The 20511-nt window shown below is 44.6% G+C and overlaps 1 protein-coding gene and 1 non-coding gene across 2 annotated transcripts; one reads left to right on the top strand and one right to left on the bottom strand.

The window, feature by feature from the left end:
- Positions 1–40: 40 nt before the first annotated feature.
- TRNAH-GUG (transfer RNA histidin (anticodon GUG)) lies at positions 41–112 on the top strand. Its single transcript has one exon. It is a non-coding gene; the product is annotated as a tRNA-His (tRNA).
- A 165-nt stretch (positions 113–277) lies between these two features.
- Positions 278–8228, bottom strand: EMB3011 (RNA helicase family protein). Its single transcript, XM_048700179.2, has 15 exons — positions 7530–8228; positions 7144–7359; positions 6919–6989; positions 6583–6808; positions 6316–6495; positions 6066–6181; positions 5862–5959; positions 5636–5735; positions 4867–5044; positions 3790–4019; positions 3527–3706; positions 2902–3150; positions 2504–2565; positions 2234–2386; positions 278–2146 (listed from the first exon to the last, which is right to left on the bottom strand). The coding sequence occupies exons 1-15, from the start codon at positions 7663–7665 to the stop codon at positions 550–552; spliced, it is 3792 nt and encodes a 1263-aa protein (XP_048556136.1). The 5' UTR covers positions 7666–8228; the 3' UTR covers positions 278–549.
- Positions 8229–20511: the final 12283 nt, after the last annotated feature.

Below are 20511 nucleotides of genomic sequence, written 5' to 3'. Positions count from 1 at the left end.
TTGATGTTATAAAGACTTTCAGGCTTACATGTACACAAATGTGGCTGTAGTTTAGTGGTGAGAATTCCACGTTGTGGCCGTGGAGACCTGGGCTCGAATCCCAGCAGCCACACAATTTATGCTTTTTTTAGCCATGCACAAACTCGTTTATCTCTTAAATCCTCACAGAAATCATACCAAGCGGATGCACCAGAGGAATTGTTCACTTCAGAACCGAGTAATTAAGATGGTGGACTTCATGTCAATCAATCTAAAAATATGAGCCAAGTCAGTCAAGTACCGAGAATTAAAATTTAATAAGTACTGACATACAAACAAGCACCAAGAAGAATGCTTTGCCATCGTGACAAGTGCTTAACAGTGCCGTCTCCTCTCTCAAGTGATGTAAATGTTACATTCATGTGTGTTGTACATGCTGCAGAGTGCAGGCTTGAACTACACTACATTCCTTCAGGCGTGAGTGAATCACCAACATATAACTATTGTACAAGTTTCCCTCGGCCTACAAAAAACAAAATACACTGCAAAAGCTTCTTCCAGCTTTGTTATCTACAAACCCATCTTCTTGGGCCTCAGATATGTCGAACCTTTCTTCAGACCCGGCATAGAGATCTGCTGCTGCTGCTTGGCTCTCTTCCGTCGCTCCCTCTCCTTCTCCACGAGTGCTGCCTCCGCCTGTTCCTGCCTCAGCTTCTCCATCTCCTCTTCCATGGCCGTCTTCTCCTCCTTCTGTCTCTTCTTGTGGTCCAGAAGGGAGGTGTCCGTGTCTTTCACAGAGAAGAACATAGGACCCAGCTCCGCCAGCCATTGCGGATCCACTGCGCTCACACACTGCATATACTCCTTGGTTGTCAGGACAAGCTCGTGGTACACCACATAGTCAGGGGTGTACCCGAGACCATACAGAGCACTGCTCGGATGCAGGTGGCACGGCATCCCATTCCGGCAGTTGACATACTCTCCTATGCCCTTCAACCTTGCCGAGTTATGGAAGTACGCCGAGCAGATAGCTTTCCTCACCACGTCCCATTCCATATGGCATGATGTCAGTGGGATCTTCAGGGCTTTCAGTATGTCTAGCAGTTGAGATCTCACTTCCCGAGCCTTACGGAGACCCTTAACATGGAGGAAATGGTCATTACACCAGTCTCCTCGATATTGGTTTGACTTCCACTGCAGGTATACATTCAGGAGTGTTAGGTGGTCAGACTCTGGGACAAAGAATTTTTCCCTTGCGGCATCGCTCTCCTCTGCTCGATCTTTTGGCCGGAAGAAAACTGAGGGTACTGAGAGCATGGATACAATGGTCAATACTTCATCAAGGCATTCCAGCTTCTCCCCCATGAGAAGCATCTTTGCTAGAGTCGGGTCCAATGGGAACTCCACCATCTTCCAACCTATTTCTGTAAGTCCACCAACATTGTTCAAGGCGCCCAACACCCAGAGCTGGTACATGGAGTTGAGGATATTCTCCTGGGGGGGTGGGTCCATGAAGTCAAAATCAAGCAAGTTTTCGACTTTGAGGGACTTCAGTAAGAGAACCACGTTTCCCAGGTTAGTCCTTTGAATCTCTGGCACGGGGTTAGGGAGCATCTCGTTCTGGTAAGCTGATTCTGTGAACAGCCTGTAGCATGTGCCAGGACCGGTTCTTCCAGCACGTCCTGCACGCTGGTCTGCAGCTGCTCGACTACACGGAAAAACCTGAAGAGCATCCATGCCCATCCGTGGATTGTATACCTTCATCTTTCCATACCCGGTATCAATGACATAGAAGATACCATCCACTGTGAGGGACGTCTCAGCAATATTGGTAGCAACAATGCATTTGCGAGTGCCCTCTTCTGCCTTCTGAAAGATCTTGGCCTGCAAGTCAGCAGGCAACTGCGAGTAAATCGGCAAGATGGAGAGCTTGGGTACATTCTTCGTGGATGACGATATTAGCTGCTCCATGCGCTCAGCAAGAGCATAGCAAGTAGCCTCGATCTCTTCCTGCCCGGTCATGAAGATGAGGATGTCTCCAGGGCCACTCGTTATGTGAATTGTCATGGCCTGCTTCACTGCCGCTTCCACATAATCTTCACATGGTGTTTTGCTAAACAAGATATTTACTGGAAATGTCCTGCCTGGAATGTTAAATACAGGCACACTGCAGACAAAGAAAATAATTATAGGGTTTGCAGACAGTGGATTCAAATCTTTATAATGGAGAAAAAGATATAGCAAGTTCTCTTACCCTCCAAAGAACTTTGAGAATTTGTCTGCATTTAGGGTTGCAGATGTGACAATTAGCTTAAAATCCCGCCGACGTGCAACAACCTTCTTCAATATGCCAAACAAAACATCAGTATTGAGGGATCTTTCGTGTGCTTCATCCATGACGATAACACTACATAAAAGAGGGGGGAAAGCATTAATACAGCAAGCAATATTCCAAAACTGAGGTATATGAATATCACAAGATTTATCAGCACTACGAGAGAACAAGGGCAGGTTAACAGCATACCGATATTTATCAAGGTCAGCATCTTTCAAGGTTTCACGAAGAAGCACTCCATCTGTCATATACTGCAAAACAAACAGAAGGGAAAATATAATATGCGTTAGGAATTCTATGCTAAACAACTGAAAGTCAACCAAAATTAATTGTTGAACTTAAGAATGTTAACCTAAAGAGTTCTCGGAATGTGGCCAATTATATCTAATCAGAAATCATAAGGCTAAGAATGTTAACCTAAAGAGTTCTCGGAATGTGGCCAATTATATCTAATCAGAAATCATAAGGCTAACACAACAATGAGGTTACCAGCCTATGAATTGAACCTTTCTATAATCAAGTTTTTCTAACACTGCAAATATACACAAGACATGTTGATGTGAACTAAAGCACAAGCAGAATTGTACCTTTATTATAGTGCTAGAACAAGTGACGTCCTCAAATCGGATAGCATATCCAACTTTATCACCCAGTTCGGTTTCCATTTCTTCACTGACCCGCTTGGCAACACTCATGGCAGCCACACGTCTCGGTTGAGTACAGCCAACAACACCAGTTGTGGTATATCCATCCTCATGCAGATACTGAGTAAGTTGAGTGGTCTTCCCAGAACCAGTTTCACCAACGACCACAACTACTTGATTTTCACGCACAACCTGCTCCATAGCAGCAGCATAACACTGGTTATTAGCAATAATCATTTGAGAGAAACTAAATACAAGAAGATACAGAAAGAAGTCCAGAATGGTGCATGAATATAGAAGGTGTTCTGAAAGGAAACTAGATTCCAAACTATTACTATCTGAATGAAGTAGTAGGGATTTGTATATATGTCCTTCCTAGGTGATCTAATGGTCTTCACTCAACCATATTCCAAATTTGCAACCGTTTCGGATTTTGCGTAAATCACAATTCACGGTATATAGAAGTAATCATACAGCTTCGAGATGTGTCTTGTAGTAGAGGAAAGTAAGACAAAAATAATTAAACAAACAGAACACTCATAATAAGTCTATAAAACCAAGTACAAACCTGTAGCAGGTCATCTCGAACAGTATATATGGGAAGATATTGTCTTTGCTGAGAAAGAGATTTAGATTTTGCAAAATCACTGACAGCTTCTGCTTTTTCCTTCAAGTGTTGCGAAAACTTTGCTTCCTCCTTGAAATCAATCTCCCCTTGATCACCAACAACAGCAGTATCTGCATCAACCTGATTTTGCAGAAGTGAGTAAAACATATGGACAAGTCACAACATTTTTTAAGACATACACATGAAATGTGGAAATAGTTTACCTGTTCAGACGTTTTCTCAACGCCCAATATATTTCCAAGATTAGATCCAGCAAGCTCCCAGAAGCGTTGCCGCGACTTGTTCTGGCTCTGCTTTTCACGAATTTCCCTAACCAAAACAGAACCTTTTCGTGCAATGATAGCCATATCAGATGTTGGATCCTTCAGTGGCATTACAGGCTCTGCTTGCTTTGTGTATACAACTCGCCCATCCAGGAAGGGAGGTTTTGTATCTGCCAAAAATTAAGCCATCGACTGGTTTTAGTTCAAGTGCATGAATGTACTGTAAACAAGCAGAAAAAAATGTTATCAAGAAAAAACATCAAGGGCATGCCAGGGCCAAGCCATGTTCTATTCGCTTCAAACCTAGCTACTATGTACTATTATGTAAAACAAAGAAACATAGAAGAATCGCAAATATATGTCCAAATTGACATATGAAGGATGGAAACATGTGAGCAGTTTGATGCTTGCTATCGTCATATACTTCCTCTGTTCCAAATTATAAGATGTTTTTGGTAGGCTATAAAATAGCCTAACAAAACGTCTTATAATTTGGGATGGAGGTAGTAGAAGCTTTTGAGAGTGAATGATCAGAAAGATCGCAGGCTCACATTGAACACTCATGTCCACCAGCTACTTAGTCAGCACATATACTAGCAATGGAGATGGGAGCACTTAGCCAGCACATATACCAGCGAATGGAGATGGGAAAGCAGACAAATACTCCCTCCATTCACAAATATAAGATGCTCCAACTTTTTTGTTAATCGGATGTATATAGACACGTTTTAGTGTGTTTTTCACCATTTCAGTCCGTGTATAGTCCATACTGAAATATCCAAAAGATCTTATATTTGTGAATGGAGGGAGTAGCTATTAGCACTGTGCTGGTTAATTTATACATTACAAACATATTTAATGTTTCCATCACTTCACAAGAAGGAATATTCTTGAAACTCTAATGCAAGAGAAATGGGGGATGGTTCACAAAAGGTTTGGTATGATGCTTGTTTTAGTCACAACTAACGCTGCAAGCAGAACATCGCCAAAATGAACTTCTGAAGGGAAAGAACATACCATGAACAAGAAGTATTACTTTACGCTCGTCCTCATCATCAAATTCTGTCTGCACCTCCGTTCCTCTAACAGCTCCAGACCTCAACAATTGTCTGTCCTCCCACTGAGCATTATCAGCAGTCATCTGTGATAATTTCTTGCTCTGAGAAAGGGTCATCAGACTACCATCTTTACGAGTCTGCAAGCAATAAAAATAGTTAGAAAACCAGAGTGTAACATGTTAAATCGACGAGTAAATGATAAACTAACATATTCGCTGAAATGCAATTGAAATATGTGAATGTGATACTCTTGAATTAGCATCCTAATTTTTGCTGTACGAATATTATAATAAGATTAATAGAAGTTCCTGCTGATGAAGCATTTAATTCATTATGTCCAGCCCACCAGGATCCGGAACTTAACAGAGGAAAATATTACGCCCTCCGATCCATAATAAGTGTCATGGTTTTAGTTCATTATTATGGATCGGGGGGAGTACAATAGATGTCTCACAACTTGACTTTTTACAATGCATTTTGACATGTATGAGTACTATATCAGATGGTTACAGGAAAACTGAAGCCACAATACATGACACTTCACTAGAACAAATTTGTGCTTAGAAGATAAAGTACTAGACCCAACATGCAAGTCATTTACCATATACACTGACATAGTTTTCTACTATGGGGTCGCAATAATATGTGCTACTCCTACTCCTATGAATAGCGCTAGTGAATGTTAGAATGGAGTACTTCAAAGTGTGATTAAACATTAAAAAAAATACCAATTTCTTAGGCAATTGTGCTTCCTTCTTTTTGTAGGAGCTATCATCTGCAGCATAATTATCACCATCGAACACAGTGTTGTGTTCTTCACAATCATACCTGAAGAATTTGTGAAGGTTAGAAGAATGACTAGCTAAACTTGGTTTTCTGACAATATAAGAATGTTGAGTTGCTATATTCATTTATAAACACTAGGACATAAGGAATTCCTAAAAGGATAAGTACCAAGCACGGTCAGCATTATAATCCATCTCTTGCATCATTTCCTCGGTAATCTCATAGTTCCTATCAGCAGCTGAGGGGCTTCTATCAGCTTCAGCATCCTGAAATAAGAGGGTAATGATTATAGGTACAATGACCACGGATCGAAGAAACAAAATCAGAGTTTAGAAGAACCTATAAAGTGATCCGAAAAGAATCATGACTTACATTTGAAAAGGTAAGCTGATGAGATCTTCCACTGGAACTTGAATACGAAGACCCTTTTGATGAACCTGAAGCCCTCACAGGAGCAGGTGAGGGAGAAACATGATCCCAAGGGGATGCTGGACATTTAAAAGAGCATAGATAATATGAGTATGAGTAAATTATAGTCAGGTCAGTGAAATATGAAGTAACATGTTTACTTCCACAGAAACAAAGTTAAATATCACAAAATATAGAGCTGAACTGCCTTTACCTGCGGAACGGGGTGTATTCCCACCTAGCCAAGGAGACACCAATCGTGCATCAGGAGATGCAGCAGCCAGCATAGGAGATCGTGTTGGATAATGTCTTTGGGAGCCAGGACGATCATCACGGTACTCCCGGCGAGGTGTATCTTCCCATTCCCATCGGCCACTGTCCCAGTCAGATCTTGCTGTAATTGCAACCACACTCCTGTCAGCTTGCATGTTAAGCCAGTCGAGAACCAAAAATGACAAAGAATACTATACCAACAAAGTACCAGGTGTTCTTGAGCTTCTCGAGCTATAGTCATCCCGACTTCTTTTGTTTGTGTAGTCGATAGATGTAGATCTGCTCCGTTCATTACGCCTACTATTCGATTCCCTGTCATCACGGTATCCTTGCCTTCCACTGCTACTATAACCAATGGATGCAGATGTCTCGCGTTCACCACGTTTGTCACGGGATCCTCTGTCATCATTCAGTTCGTACCTAGAGGCGGGGGTCTGTAAGCAACAAGGAAATAAATGCTGAGTTTAGTAAGGTGAACATAAAGTAATAAAACTCTTGACAGAGTAAGCCCTAAACCAAGCGAGAGAATGTTGTTATTACTGACCTGTTGCCGATGGGATTCATCTCGATGTCTGGGTGTAAGACCCCTTTCATTCTCATCAGTGACTGTAGATTCTGAAACAGAGTATAAAGCTTTAGTTTGACTAAGTTACATCACTGAAAATGAATAGTCGGCATACAGCCGTAACACAGTGAGGGTATATATCTCAGTAGATATTTTACGACTGAGCTGTATATATGGTCAATGGATCAAGAGAAGAAGAGGCACCTTTCGACAATGTTTTCTCACTGGAATTGGTTCCTCGATAACGGCGAGCCACGCTGCCACGGTCACCACCGGACAGGCTGCTTGCATCATTTTCTGTAGATCCTGGCCTCTCATCTTCATCCATAGAAGAAGCAGCCGTCACTACCTTCTCAGGAGGCCGCTTAAATGAATTGTTACCTTCCTTTTCTCTTTTCTTGTGTGCGAGCAGGTCCAAACCTGCAAGACAGACGAGCGATTAGCTCACTCTAAATCTCTAAGCTCCTGGCATGGCTACACGTGTTAAATACGAAGTGGGATCAGTTCATTAAGTCTACAAATCGCAAGTGGCGCCGTGTTTGACTGGCAGATAGCTCTAGATTAGAAGATGCACAGCCTAAGCATCATACCTAGCGCGGATCTCCCCGGCGGAGGCCGGTACATGACCTTATCCTTGGTCGGCAGTATCAGACCCTGCGCCGTGTCATCCTCCGGGCCGAGGGTGCTTGTCGTCGCGTCGAGGTCCAGCCTGCCGTCGGAACTCATCGTGGGGAGGCGCCGTTGGAGCCGGAGAGGGAGGTGGCCGGGGTGAGGAGTGAGGACGCTGGCTCAATAGCGGGCGTGGCCCCAGTGGCCGCGTCGGGAGGGCGGCAGTGTCTCGCTCGCCGGCGTTGGGGGCGGCTGGCCGATGGAGGAGCTGCGGCGGCGGGATAGAGAGGAGGAGGCGCGGGTTAGCGGGGTCGGTTTGGGGAATCAGATGTAGAACCAGAGAGAAGGCGGTACGGGAGGGACGTGTTGGGTCGATTCGGGACTGATTGATCTGAAGGCGGTATGTGGGTCCTTTTTTTGTTTTTCAAAGCTTTATGTGGGTCGAACAGGTCTATTTTGTTTGGTTTTGATGAAGGATATAAATCATGGTTGGGTTTGGGTACCCCTGACTTCCTAGTCCGTTTTCCCCTCCAACTGCTGCAGCCTGCACAAAGAAGCACATACATCAGTGCACCACGCACACAGCACTACACCACACACGCGCTCGACCGGCAAGCACGCGCGCGCGCAGCAGGCACGCCAGGCAAGCACACGCCCACACGCCCATCGCCCAGCACGCAGCGCGCGCGGCACGCCCGGCCGGAGAGATCCGCCACCATCTGCGTGAAGAAATGAAGAGGAAGGAGAAGAGGGCACTGCAATTAGAAGATAGGGAAGGGGGATCCATGCCCCCGCGAAATCACCTCCGTAGCCGTGCTTTGATTTATGCCGCCGCCGGCACAGCCCACATGAGAGAACAGAGATAGAAAGAGGAGGGGAGGGGGGGGGGGGGGTGAAACGATGGAATTGATGCACCGACCGATTCTGGGCCACAAGATGGAGAATAGATGGACTGGATGACATCATAGGGTGGCCGATGGTACATTTTATAGAATAGACCCTGCGTCTTTCTGAAATCCTATCGTCCCCTTCACTTTCCTCTTTCCCCTTGTGTGCATCTCTTCGTGAGATCCCCTCTCTGGCGATCTATGATGATGTGAGCCCTCTTCAGTATAACTCCCACCCTAATGGCTGTTGCAATCCTCTTTCCTCTGTCCCTTCCCACAATCTATCCCTGTGCATGATGGGGCTGGCTATGGCTTGGCGCGGCCGAGGACATGCTTTTGGTTTGGCACCGCCGCTACCGTTGTAGGCTATGATTCAGCGATGCCTCAAAATTCCTAACAACATGATGTGCTTTTTTATTCAGATCGTGAGTCACATATTTTATTCTGTAGAAGCAGCGGGAAACGGGTATTTTTGGTATATGCGGACCTTCCCCATGTTGATGCTTGTGCATTCGCTATGCCCAGTTCAAATTCTACTTCGGCCTTCTATCCTAAATTTTGTGCTGAATTAAGGACACAAGGAAATAACGTGTAAAAGATGTGTCTGAACTACAACACATCTTTAGTGATTTCTCTCAGAACCTGAGAAATCATTCGACCATTCCCCTGGCGGATTTGGCCACAAAGTAATTGTTAAGCTGCATGAGCATATATATAGACACGGTCCAATTAACGTCATGTCACAGCACAACTAGTGGAGGCACCATTTTGCATTGGAACAGAGAGCGGAATTTGCACATCACTTGAAAGAACCAGTCTTTACCTATGTTATCTATACCTACTAATAAAGGGGCTATTGTTTCTTACCACCGTAATTTCGTCCGTCCTTGGTTTCAATTTCATCTGTCACGCTGCTGGTACACTTCATCCTCGATACAACTTCGCATACATCACTTGAAAGAACCAGTCTTTACCTATGTTATCTATACCTACTAATAAAGGGGCTATTGTTTCTTACCACCGTAATTTCGTCCGTCCTTGATTTGGTACGTCAATTTCATCCGTCACGTTGTTGGTACGCTTCATCCTCGATACAACTTCGCATACAGGCTGGGCTAATCGCCTTACTAGGCCTTGGCCCGAAATCGGCCCAGGCAAAAATATGACGCAAAACCGAGATCACACAGAAAATAAATGTCTTCACGTGGAATCAAACTCCCAACGTTGTACGTCTAGGCCCAAGGCTCCAAGCAACAAAACTAAAGCATCTAGATGTGAACAAAAGGTTTGTTTCTTTATAAATTAGTACCACCTCGCTGCTTTACGATCTGTTCGACCGATTTATATATGTTTCCTATTCAAAATCAATAAGCAGCATGGAGAATTAATGGCAACAAAGATGGCTGGCACATGGCTTAGATTTCATGAGATGTGTGGCATGATCAGCGGGCACAAATAAGGAAAAAGAGTGGCGTGATTAGCAAGCATAATATGGAAAGTGAATTTGGCAAAAAGAAAAGGAAGGAGAGGATAATAACCATATAATACCAGCGTGAGATCCTTGGGCGAAAATAAGGAAGGTGAGCTCCCAAAAAAAGGAGAGAACAACCTTGCAAAGATATTACATGAGCTTAAATAAGGAAGGAGAGTTCCTTTAAAAAAGAAGGAGATAATAATATGTTGCAAAGGAATTATAATACGAGGGCATGATCAATATATATAAATAAGGAAGGAGAGTTTGACAAGAAAGAAATGCCTTTAAGATTTGAAAATTAGGGGGGTCCTTTAGGGTCAGAATTGTCATAGAAAAATTGTATCAAAAAGTATTGTATGTGTAACTAACTAGGGATTGTCGGTTCAAATGCGAAGGAATTATAATTCATTATTTCTAATATACTGGAGATGGTCTAACAGAACCCTTTTAGTGAGATTTTTTTTTATAACAACTTACAAATAATGCCTTTAAGATTTGAAAATTAGAGGGCCTTTTAAGATCAGAATCGTCGTACAAAAATCGTATCAAAAGCATTGTATCTGTAGCATGCTTCTTAATGTAGAATTGGTAAAAGACTTCCTCGCCTGCGAGCGTTGCAACGCTCTGCAACGCATCTGGGGACGAAGCAACATAAATCTCTCCTCACCCTAATTAATCTCTCTCCCCCGGTGAATTTAAGGATGGGCCCACTAACTAATCACCCCACGTGAATTAGCCACGCCCATTGCGCGCCCTCCTGACGTCGCCGGATGGCATCATTCGGATGTTGTTGGGCCTTTCGATGGATACACCATTATATCTCCCGTTGCAACGCACGAGCATATGCGCTAGTACATATAAATGGAGAGAATTAGTCTTGATCCGACTCCTCAGTTGTGCCTGGAGCAGAACATAAATTTCTGAAACTTTACAACACTAACCTGATTCAACGGTCTCTCAGGTTTAATAATATAGGATTATGCACAACATAAATAGTTACACAGAGCCACTTGAACCATGGTAATACATAAAATTGTTCCATTATGTTGGCATCCCGAACTACTTACACACATCACCTTTGTACTGGAAGCATCCAAGTGCATAAATGACACAGAAGTACATATAGACTAGTACAAATTTGTTTCCTTTATGTACCAGGTTTACACAAAAGGAACTGAAATAAAACTTGGCAGCGGCATATAGTAGACATACTTCACAAGGAGAGCATTTCAGGCGATAGAGTACAAAACAGTCACCGGTCCAACTAGCATGAACACAGAAAATTCATTTTGATAGTAGGTGCCAGACTTCAAGATTGATGTTATGCATAATGCATGTCGAAATGACTCCAGAGCCTCATCCTGCAAGAATACACCTAGGGATTAAATTACTGTGTTAAATGGTTCACCATAATAATTATGTAATACAAGTGGAGGAAGCATTATAGACCATTTGAGCTGTGAACGAACATTTTTAACTTGGTAGCCACCACATCTACTTATCATGGGCCTTTTGGACGTTATTTACCTGTAACGGGTAACAAAACCACATATGTAAAACCTTCGAGGACATATTTTTTAAAAGATTATTAATTTACCTCTTCCACACCAGTACATCATTTTCATCTTTGTGTGTTGTCCATGAGCGAACTGATAACTCAACCTCCTGAGCATATGATCTGTAGAATGCCACACCATCCTCTCATGTATCAAATTGCATACCATTTTTGGGATGTAAGGCATCATCAAACTCGGGCTCATATGTTGAACCCTACATAGGCACATTAATGAATTGGTTTGGTTCATACAATGGGTTTCATGAAGTGAATGAAAAAAAACTTACACAGAATGGAAGATTTTGTTGTTGTTTTGGCTTGCTATAGTTATTCCATGATTTGTGAAAACTAAATTGCGTCCTTGCAATTTAAGAAAAAATCAGTCAAATGATATGAATGTGCATGGCAAACATGATGAATACAACAAGGGAATTGCCACAGAAAAGCTATTGGCGTCATCTTCAACTCCTATTTCTGTGATTGAACCAACACTTAGAGCAACACTTTCCACTAACTCCATGACAGACTAGTTGGGGAGATATAATGTAACACCCCGGATGTAACTTTCCCAATTTGTACTCCAACTCTTGCCGTTTTCGGCGTTAAGTTATATTTATTTCCTCGGGTTCGGGTTTTGTCTCCGTGTGTTGTTGTCGTTGCCATGCATCTCATATCATGTCATCATGTGCATTGCATTTGCATACGTGTTCATCTCATGCATTCAAGCATTTTCCCCGTTGTCCATTTTGCATCCCGGCGCTTCGTTCTCCTCCGGTGGTCATTTCTAGCTTTCTTTCGTGTGTGGGGATTAAACATTTCTGGATTGGACCGAGACTTGCCAAGCGGCCCTGGTTTACTACCGGTAGACCGCCTGTCAAGTTTCGTATCATTTGGACTTCGTTTGATACTCCAACGGTTAACCGAGGGACCGAAAAGGCCTTGTGTGTGTTGCAGCCCAACACCCCTACAATTTGGCCCAAAAAACCACCTAACTCTGCTCCATCATCTAGAGCATTTGATCATAATCGCGTGGCCGAAAACCGCACCCCATTTGGACTCTCCTAGCTCCCTCTATGCCTATTTAAACACACACCCCCTCCCGAAATTCGGATCTCCGTCTCCCCCGTAACCCTAAAACCTGCTCATGCCGCCGCCGGACATGTCCGCCTCCTAGCGGACACATCGCCGCCGCCACCTGTCGCGCCGCGCCCACTTCCACGCCTCCCGCGCCGGCCCGAGGCCGGCCCTCCCTGCCGACCGCTCGGGCCAGAGCCCCGCGCCGCCGCCCGCCTCTTCTTCCCGCGGTCCGGCGACCGGCGCCCGCCGCTCCACCACTCCGACTCGACGCCGGCAGCCGCCGCTCCGCTCCGCCTCGACCCGGTCCGCGCCGCCCCGCGCCGCATCGACCTTGCAGCCGTTCTCCTCCGCAACCGCCGCCTCCCCGTCAAGCTCCGGCCACCGCGGCCATCGGCTCCGGCGAGCTGCCCCGGTCAACCTCGAACGGCGCGCTGCCCGATCTGGATCCGGCTCGCGATGAACAGTAAACCCTAATCCGGAGGTTGTTTTTTTCGTCTAAGTCCCGAAATTTTTAGTCCATGTGCACATGTTCATGACCCCGTAACTTTGCATCCGTAGCTCCGATTTGGGCATATAGCATATCAAAATGTTCATCTCAGAGAGTACATCATTTCATTCCATTGCATCATTTTCATTTAAGCTCATCTTGATGCCCGAAATGCTGTTAGAAGAGGGCTACTTGAGTTAATTGTCAGATCTGTTACTCCATTTAGGTTTTTGTCATTTTTGCCATGATTAATGTGTGCATGATATGCCCTGATGCTCTACATGTGTTTTGTTAAGGGTTTTGTCATCTCTCCAGAGGTGCAACCCATGTATTTTTAGGATGTGTGTGGTGACTAGTGCAAGCTTCAAAGTGGTGCACTTGCTAATTCTGTTTTCATGGACTTAGCATTTCACTAAGTCCTGGAGCTGTTTATCTCATATGGCCATATGTTTTTGTTGTTTCCTAGTGATTCATGCCTCTTTCGAGGATGATCAGTAAGGATGTTTTGTTAATATTGTAGTGCTCTATCCATCCATGTCTTTGTTTGCAATTATGGGGCACCCTAACTTGAGTCAATCGAGCTCTACTTTTGCTACTTTGTGAATCTGGGCAGATTGTCAACTTGTTTGCAATTTTGCCGATGATGTTGTAGTTGATCCGTGCATGCTATGCCATTGTTCTTGCCATGTCTAGCTTGCATTTTGTGCCTTCTTCATGGATGTATGCTTGTATTGCCATGACTTGCCCCGTGGTGAGTGCATCGAGCTCGTAAACATGCCTACTTGAGTTATGTTTCAGCATGTGTCAGTTTTTCACTAAGTCTGAAAACTGATTATGTTTTTGCTATGTTCACATGCTTGCAATTGTATTTTCTGATCCCTTTTGGCTCAAGGTCACTAAGGGACTTTTGTTAAGCTCTTTGAGTAGCTCCATTCCATGCTTTACTTTGCCATGTTCAGATTCTGTAGCATGTAGTTTTGTGGCTCCGAAGAGGGCTACCTGATCTGAAATTCCAGACAAGTGTTAATTTCACTAAGTCTGAGATTTGTTTGTCATATGCATTTTTGCCATGCTTGTTTGAACCTGTTAATGAATGATTTGGCCGTAGCTCAGTGCTAGACTTTTGTTAAGCATCTTGTGTGCATCCCTGTCATGTATTTTTTTGTCATGTTTGGGTGCTGTAGCATGTTCATTTCATTGCATTTAGATGCCTACTTGCTGTAAATCGCAAACCGGTGTCATTTTTGTATCGCTTGCCATTTCCAAACCGTAACTCCGATTCCGGCGTTCTTTATATCGTTTTCAAGCGATTTCATCTCATCTTTCCAGTGGCACACTTGGATTTCCAAGTTGAGGCCAGGTTCTTGCATTTCCTGTCACATCTTGCATTTTGCATCCCGCATCGCATCCCGCATAGCATATCATCATTGCATCATATTGCTTGATCCTTGCATGTGGTTGATTGTATCCTTGTTGCTTATTTGTCTTGTTTGGGTAGAGCCGGGAGACGAGTTCGCTAATGAGGAGCCCGTTGGGTTTGCTTTCGAGGATCCAGTCAACTCTGACAACTGTGCAGGCAAGATGATCATACCCTCGAAATCACTACTATCTTTGCTATGCTAGTTTGCTCGCTCTTTTGCTATGCCAATGCTACGATGCCTACCACTTGCTTTCAAGCCTCCCAAATTGCCATGTCAAACCTCTAACCCACCATATCCTAGCAAACCGTTGATTGGCTATGTTACCGCTTTGCTCAGCCCCTCTTATAGCGTTGCTAGTTGCAGGTGAAGATTGAAGGTTGTTCCTTGTTGGAACATTTATTTACTTGTTGGGATATCATTATATTGCTATGTTATCTTAATGCATCTATATACTTGGTAAAGGGTGGAAGGCTCGGCCTCTCGCCTAGTGTTTTGTTCCACTCTTGCCGCCCTAGTTTCCGTCATATCGGTGTTATGTTCCCAGATTTTGCGTTCCTTACGCGGTTGGGTTATAATGGGAACCCCTTGATAGTTCGCCTTGATTAAAGCTTTTTCAGCAGTGCCCAACCTTGGTTTTACCATTTGCCACCTAGCCTTTTCTTTCCCTTGGGTTCTGCAGACTCAAGGGTCATCATTATTTTAACCCCCCCGGGCTAGTGCTCCTCTGAGTGTTTGTCCAAACTGTCAGCCGCCGGTGGCTACCAGGGGCAACTCTGGGCTGGCCTATCGGAAGTTTAGACAATCTGAGTGTGCCCTGAGAAAGAGATATGTGCAGCTCCTATCGGGATTTGTCGGCACATTCGGGCGGTGTTGCTGATCTTGTTTTAACCTGTCGAAGTGTCTTGAATTACCGAGATACCGAGTCTGATCGGAACATCTTGGGAGGAGGTCTATTCCTTCGTTGACCGTGAGAGCTTGTCATGGGCTAAGTTGGGACTCCCCTGCAGGGATTGAACTTTCGAAAGCCGTTCGTGCGGTTATGGGCAGATGGGAATTTGTTAATGTCCGGTTGTAGATAACTTGAACCTTAACTTAATTAAAATGAATCAACTGAGTGTGTTACCGTGATGGCCTCTTCTCGGCGGAGTCCGGGAAGTGGACACGGTGTTGGAGTAATGTTTGCACAGGTTGCTCTCTAGTTCTCGCTCGCGCTTTGCCTCCTCTTCTCGCTCTCTTTTGCAAATAAGTTAGCCACCATACTTGCTAGTCGCTTGCTGTAGCTCCACATATATATATACCTTGCCTTACCTATAAGCTTAAATAGTCTTGATCGCGAGGGTGTGAGATTGCTGAGTCCCTATGGCTCACATATTACTATTACACCAGATGCAGGGCCTGATGATTCCGCTCCAGGAGACGCGTTTGAGCTCAAGTGGGAGTTCGACGAAGACTCTCAATGTTACTATGTTTCCTTTCCCGATGATCAGTAGTGGTGCACAGTTGGGGGTGATTGGGACCGTGTCGCATGTTGGGTTATCTTTTATTTTGGCGCCGTAGTCGGGCCATGAGTGTTTGGATGATGTAATGTTATTTATGTACTTGATTGACGTGGCGAGTGTAAGCCAACTATGTTATCTCCCCTTTATTATTTATATTACATGGGATGTTGTGAAGATTGCCTAACTTGCGACATATGCCTTCAATGCGATTATGTCTCTAAGTCGTGCCTCGACACGTGGGAGCTATAGTCGCATCGAGGGTGTTACATATAACAATGGAACAATTCATTGTATCTGCAATTGGTAATAAGACGACTGACATACTAACAAGTGACACATATCAATATCGTTAATTCCAAAACATTGTTAGAATGTGGAGTGCAACAAGGAAAATCATGAATAAGAAGAACAAGTAATGCTTTCAGAGAATTCAGCTGGACATTAAAGTGCAGTTTAAATCAACAAAGTGAATCAAAAGAATACAGAGAAAATACAATCTACTCCAGTCATGCAAATTAACTCCTTGTTAGCCATTTTCACATAAAATTCATAATATTCATGCACAACTCTTACTGTATTTTACAGCATGCGAGATGCATGGACACTTTGCAAATTAAGGATGAGAACAACATCTGTTTACCTGTTTTGTACTGCAATGTTGCCGTTGGGGCAAATTGACAAACGGGAAGAAACATGTATCGAATAGGGGATCATACTCTGGATCTTTAAGCCTCAAAAGATGGTCTGCTCCTTTTTGATGGCTGAACAGACGTACATGCTCCCTGACAGCGATGATGGTGGCTGCTGGCCGTGCTGGGTGAGGCCATTTGATAGGATGAGAGGGCTAATGGCGCTAGAACTAGGTACGGTGGTCCAACAGATGGGGAGAGAGAGGCGACGGAGCAAATTGCTAACCTAGCTCGCAGATCGCCCGCTACATGTACAGAAGGGAATAGAGGACAGAGGAAGGAGCAAATTGCTAACCTAGCGGCTTCTCTGACTTATACCGATTGGTTGCCTCAACGAGAGGGAGAGACAAGCGAATGACTTGGCTAGGTTTCGGGGCAATCGCATGGGCGTTGTGGACCACTAGGAACAAAGCGCTAATAGAGGGGAAAATAATTCGACATCCGACTGACCTTCTATATAAAATTGTGTCTTTCCTACAATTGTGGAAGCTCCTAACAAGAACTCAGGATAGAGGAGATGTGGAGGAGCTCGAATCAAGGATACGGGCAAGGTGCACTGAGTTACGTCGATCGACATAGGGAGGCCACCGGCTGGGAGCCGCCCTCTGCTACCTTGATAGCTTTGTTAGCCAGTTCGCTGGTTATGTTTCGATGCTGCATCGCCCATGTTGCCTTTGGCATGTATCCCTTTACTTTTTTGTAGACCTAGACCTTGAAGTTGTGCACTGTAAGGTGAAAGTGCAACTAATCCCCGGGTGGTTTTGGTAATTCATAACAACATCTACATCATTTAACTAATATTCATTTAAGTTGTATATTTTAGAAAGTTTAATGATTGACATGGCATGGACTAGAGATGTGGACCCCTCAAAATGCTAAGGACAAAGATTGGCAAAAGCTCAAGGCTCTTCATTTTCTATGTTAGTGATCCAAGATCACATTGAGTCCATAGGAAAGCTGTGACGCCCGGATAGTTAAGCTACAGTAACCCTCTGCTAACGATGCCACGTCACCCCGGTTACTGTTGTTAATCTCGCGGTGAATCAAGTCCCGTTCAAATTCAAGTTCAAATAACAAGTGAAATTCTAAACTTCTCAAACATGGACACTAAAGTGTTCAAAATGTAGCAAATAAATCATGGGTAATATTGGTGGAGAAATCACACTTTTATAAAGTAGCTAAATGCTATAAAATAAATAAACGATGGCTTAAACTATTAATTTAATGCTTTTAAAATAGTAGATGTGTTCTAACTAAAATTATTTGGGTACCAAACTTTTGCTGGCAGCAGTATATTTAGAAGGACTAATTTATATTCTAATTATATAATTTATAAAATTAAAGTAAATTGGAAAATAGGATAAAATAGAAAAGAAAGACAAACATAAAAGAAATGTAAACAAAGTAAAAATATATGAACCCCTCCCCCTCGACTGGGCCATGGCCCATTGGCCAAGTGACCGGCCGGCCCAGCCGGCCCACCCCGCATGCCCCCTGGCCTACTAGGCCAACCCCCTCCCACCGCTAAACCTAACTCCCCACGTCCCGATCCCCATCTCTCCCTCGTCTCCCTCCTAGCGCCGCCACACACGCAAGACCCCCCAGCGCCAGGGCAGACAGGCCCTGTGCCCCATCCCATCCCCTGCCGCGCCGGAGCCCCACCATCGCCGCCGCGCCCGCGCCCGAGGATCCGCCGCCTATCGTCGTCCTCGCGCCACCGCCATGCAAAAGTTCCTGTCATGGCCGCACCTGCCTGGTCCTCCACGTCTGTGTCGCGCCAAGCCGCCTCCTCGCCGGAGAAGGACGGATCCCGGAGGCCCCGTCGTGGATCCGGCCCTCCTCGCCTTGCTCCCCTCGCTGGAGTCCCCTCGTCGACCGGCGCCCCTCCTCCGACACCGTCGGACGCCACCGCTAACCTCATCATCGATCCGCTTGGCCCCGACCTCCTCCGGCTCCATCGAGCACACTGCCCGCTTCCGTTGTGAGCCTCCGGCCCTCCACGGCCTTCTAAACAGTGGGTTGACCCACTGACGTGTGGGCCTGCCCGGTTTAACCATTCCCCTAACCACCAAATTAAAACCTAATAAAATGTTTTAGTTGAATAATTGATAATGACATGTGCCCCCCATCTAATCTGTTAGATTAATTAGGCTTTTAAACACTATGCTGCAGATTGCTGGGCCCCACAGCTAATAACACTAATTAACATAACAAAAATTTGTTAATTGAAATGTCTCACTGACACATGGGTCCCATTGGTCTTTTGACTAGTAAAACCGCTGACTGGGCAGTCCCAGTCAGTGACAGGTGGGACCCCAGCGCCCCCTTGACCAGTCAATGTTGACCCAGTCAACGGCTGATTGGGCAGTTGACTGGGCCCACATGCCAGTCTCATGCACACACTTCTGGGTACACTTATGTGTACCCATAGCAATTACTCTTCTATTTTCGAATTAAAATAAATCTTGGAAATTCAGAAGATCATTCAAACTTTGGAAAATCATATTAATTAATCCATAACTCGGATGAAATATTTTGTACATGAAAGTTGCTCAGAATGACGAGACGAATCCGAATATGCAGTCTGTTCGTCCGCCACATGTCCATAGCATATCGAACATGCAACTTTCTCCATCTGGTTCATCTGTCCGAAAACGCGAAACATCGGGAATACTTTCCCGGATATTTCCCCCCTTCGTTGGTATCACCTATCCCTGCGTTAGATCACCTCTAGCACCACGTAATGCCATGTTACACTTTGTGATGCTTTGATTGCTTTGTTATTTATCGTGTTCCCCCTCCGTTACTTCTTTCTGGTAGACCCTGAGACTGTCGGCAACCCCAGTTCGACTATGGTGTTGACGACCCCTCCTTCTTGCCAGAGCAACTAGGCAAGCCCCCATTCTTCTCTCTACTGCTTGCATTAGAGTAGTGTAGCATGTTACTGCTTTCGGTTAATCCTATTCTATTGCATAACCTGTCATTGTTGCTACAGTTGTTACCCTTATCTGCAATCCTAAATGTTTAGTATAGGATGCTAGTATTTCATCAGTGGCCCTACATTCTTCTCCGTTTGCTATGCTATATTATCGGGTCGTGGTCACTTCGGGAGGTGATCACGGGTTTATACATACTACATATTATATGATACATGGTGGTGACTAAAGTCGGGTCGGCTTGTAGAGTACTCGCAAGTGATTCCGATGTGGGGGCTGAAAGGACAGGTGGTTCCATCCCGGTAGTGGTGGGCTTGGGTTCCTGACGGCCCCTGACTGTTACTTTGTGGCGGAGCGACAGGGCAGGTTGAGACCACCGAGGAGACAGGTGGGCCTGGCCCTGGTCGGCGTCCGCGGTTACATCAATTAACACGCTTAACGAGATCTTGGTATTTGATCTGAGTCTGGCCACTGGCCTATACACACTAACCAACTACACGGGAACAGTTATGGGCACTCGACGTCGTGGTATCGGCCGAAGACTTCTTGACGTCAGCGACTGAGCGGCGCGCGCCGGATTGGACTGGAACGCCTGCTCTTGTATTAGGCGAAGGAAATATGCCCTAGAGGAAATAATAAAGTTGTTATTTATATTTTCTTATATCATGATAAATGTTTATTATTCATGCTAGAATTGTATTAACCGGAAACTTAGTACATGTGTGAATACATAGACAAACAGAGTGTCACTAGTTTGCCTCTACTTGACTAGCTTGTTGAATCAATGATGGTTATTTTTCCTAACCATAGACATGAGTTGTCATTTGATTAACGGGATCACATCATTAGAGAATGATGTGATTGACTTGACCCATCCGTTAGCTTAGCATGATGATCTTTTAGTTTGTTGCTATTGCTTTCTCCATAACTTATACATG

This window comes from Triticum urartu, chromosome 2A, assembly GCF_056163025.1.
Source record: "Triticum urartu cultivar PI428250 chromosome 2A, HENAU_Tu73, whole genome shotgun sequence".
NCBI lineage: Eukaryota > Viridiplantae > Streptophyta > Magnoliopsida > Poales > Poaceae > Triticum > Triticum urartu.
Note: the sequence above shows the minus strand (reverse complement) of the source record. Positions and strands in the feature narration are given on the sequence as shown.

Excerpts from the sequence above, each read along its gene's own strand:
- EMB3011 (XM_048700179.2), bottom strand. The coding sequence starts at position 7,665 with ATGAGTTCCGACGGCAGGCTGGACCTCGACGCGACGACAAGCACCCTC. Across the intron at positions 3,707-3,789 it reads TTGAGAAAACGTCTGAACAG|GTTGATGCAGATACTGCTGT; the intron begins GTAAACTATTTC and ends CTGCAAAATCAG. Across the intron at positions 2,387-2,503 it reads GCTGACCTTGATAAATATCG|TGTTATCGTCATGGATGAAG; the intron begins GTATGCTGTTAA and ends TCTTTTATGTAG.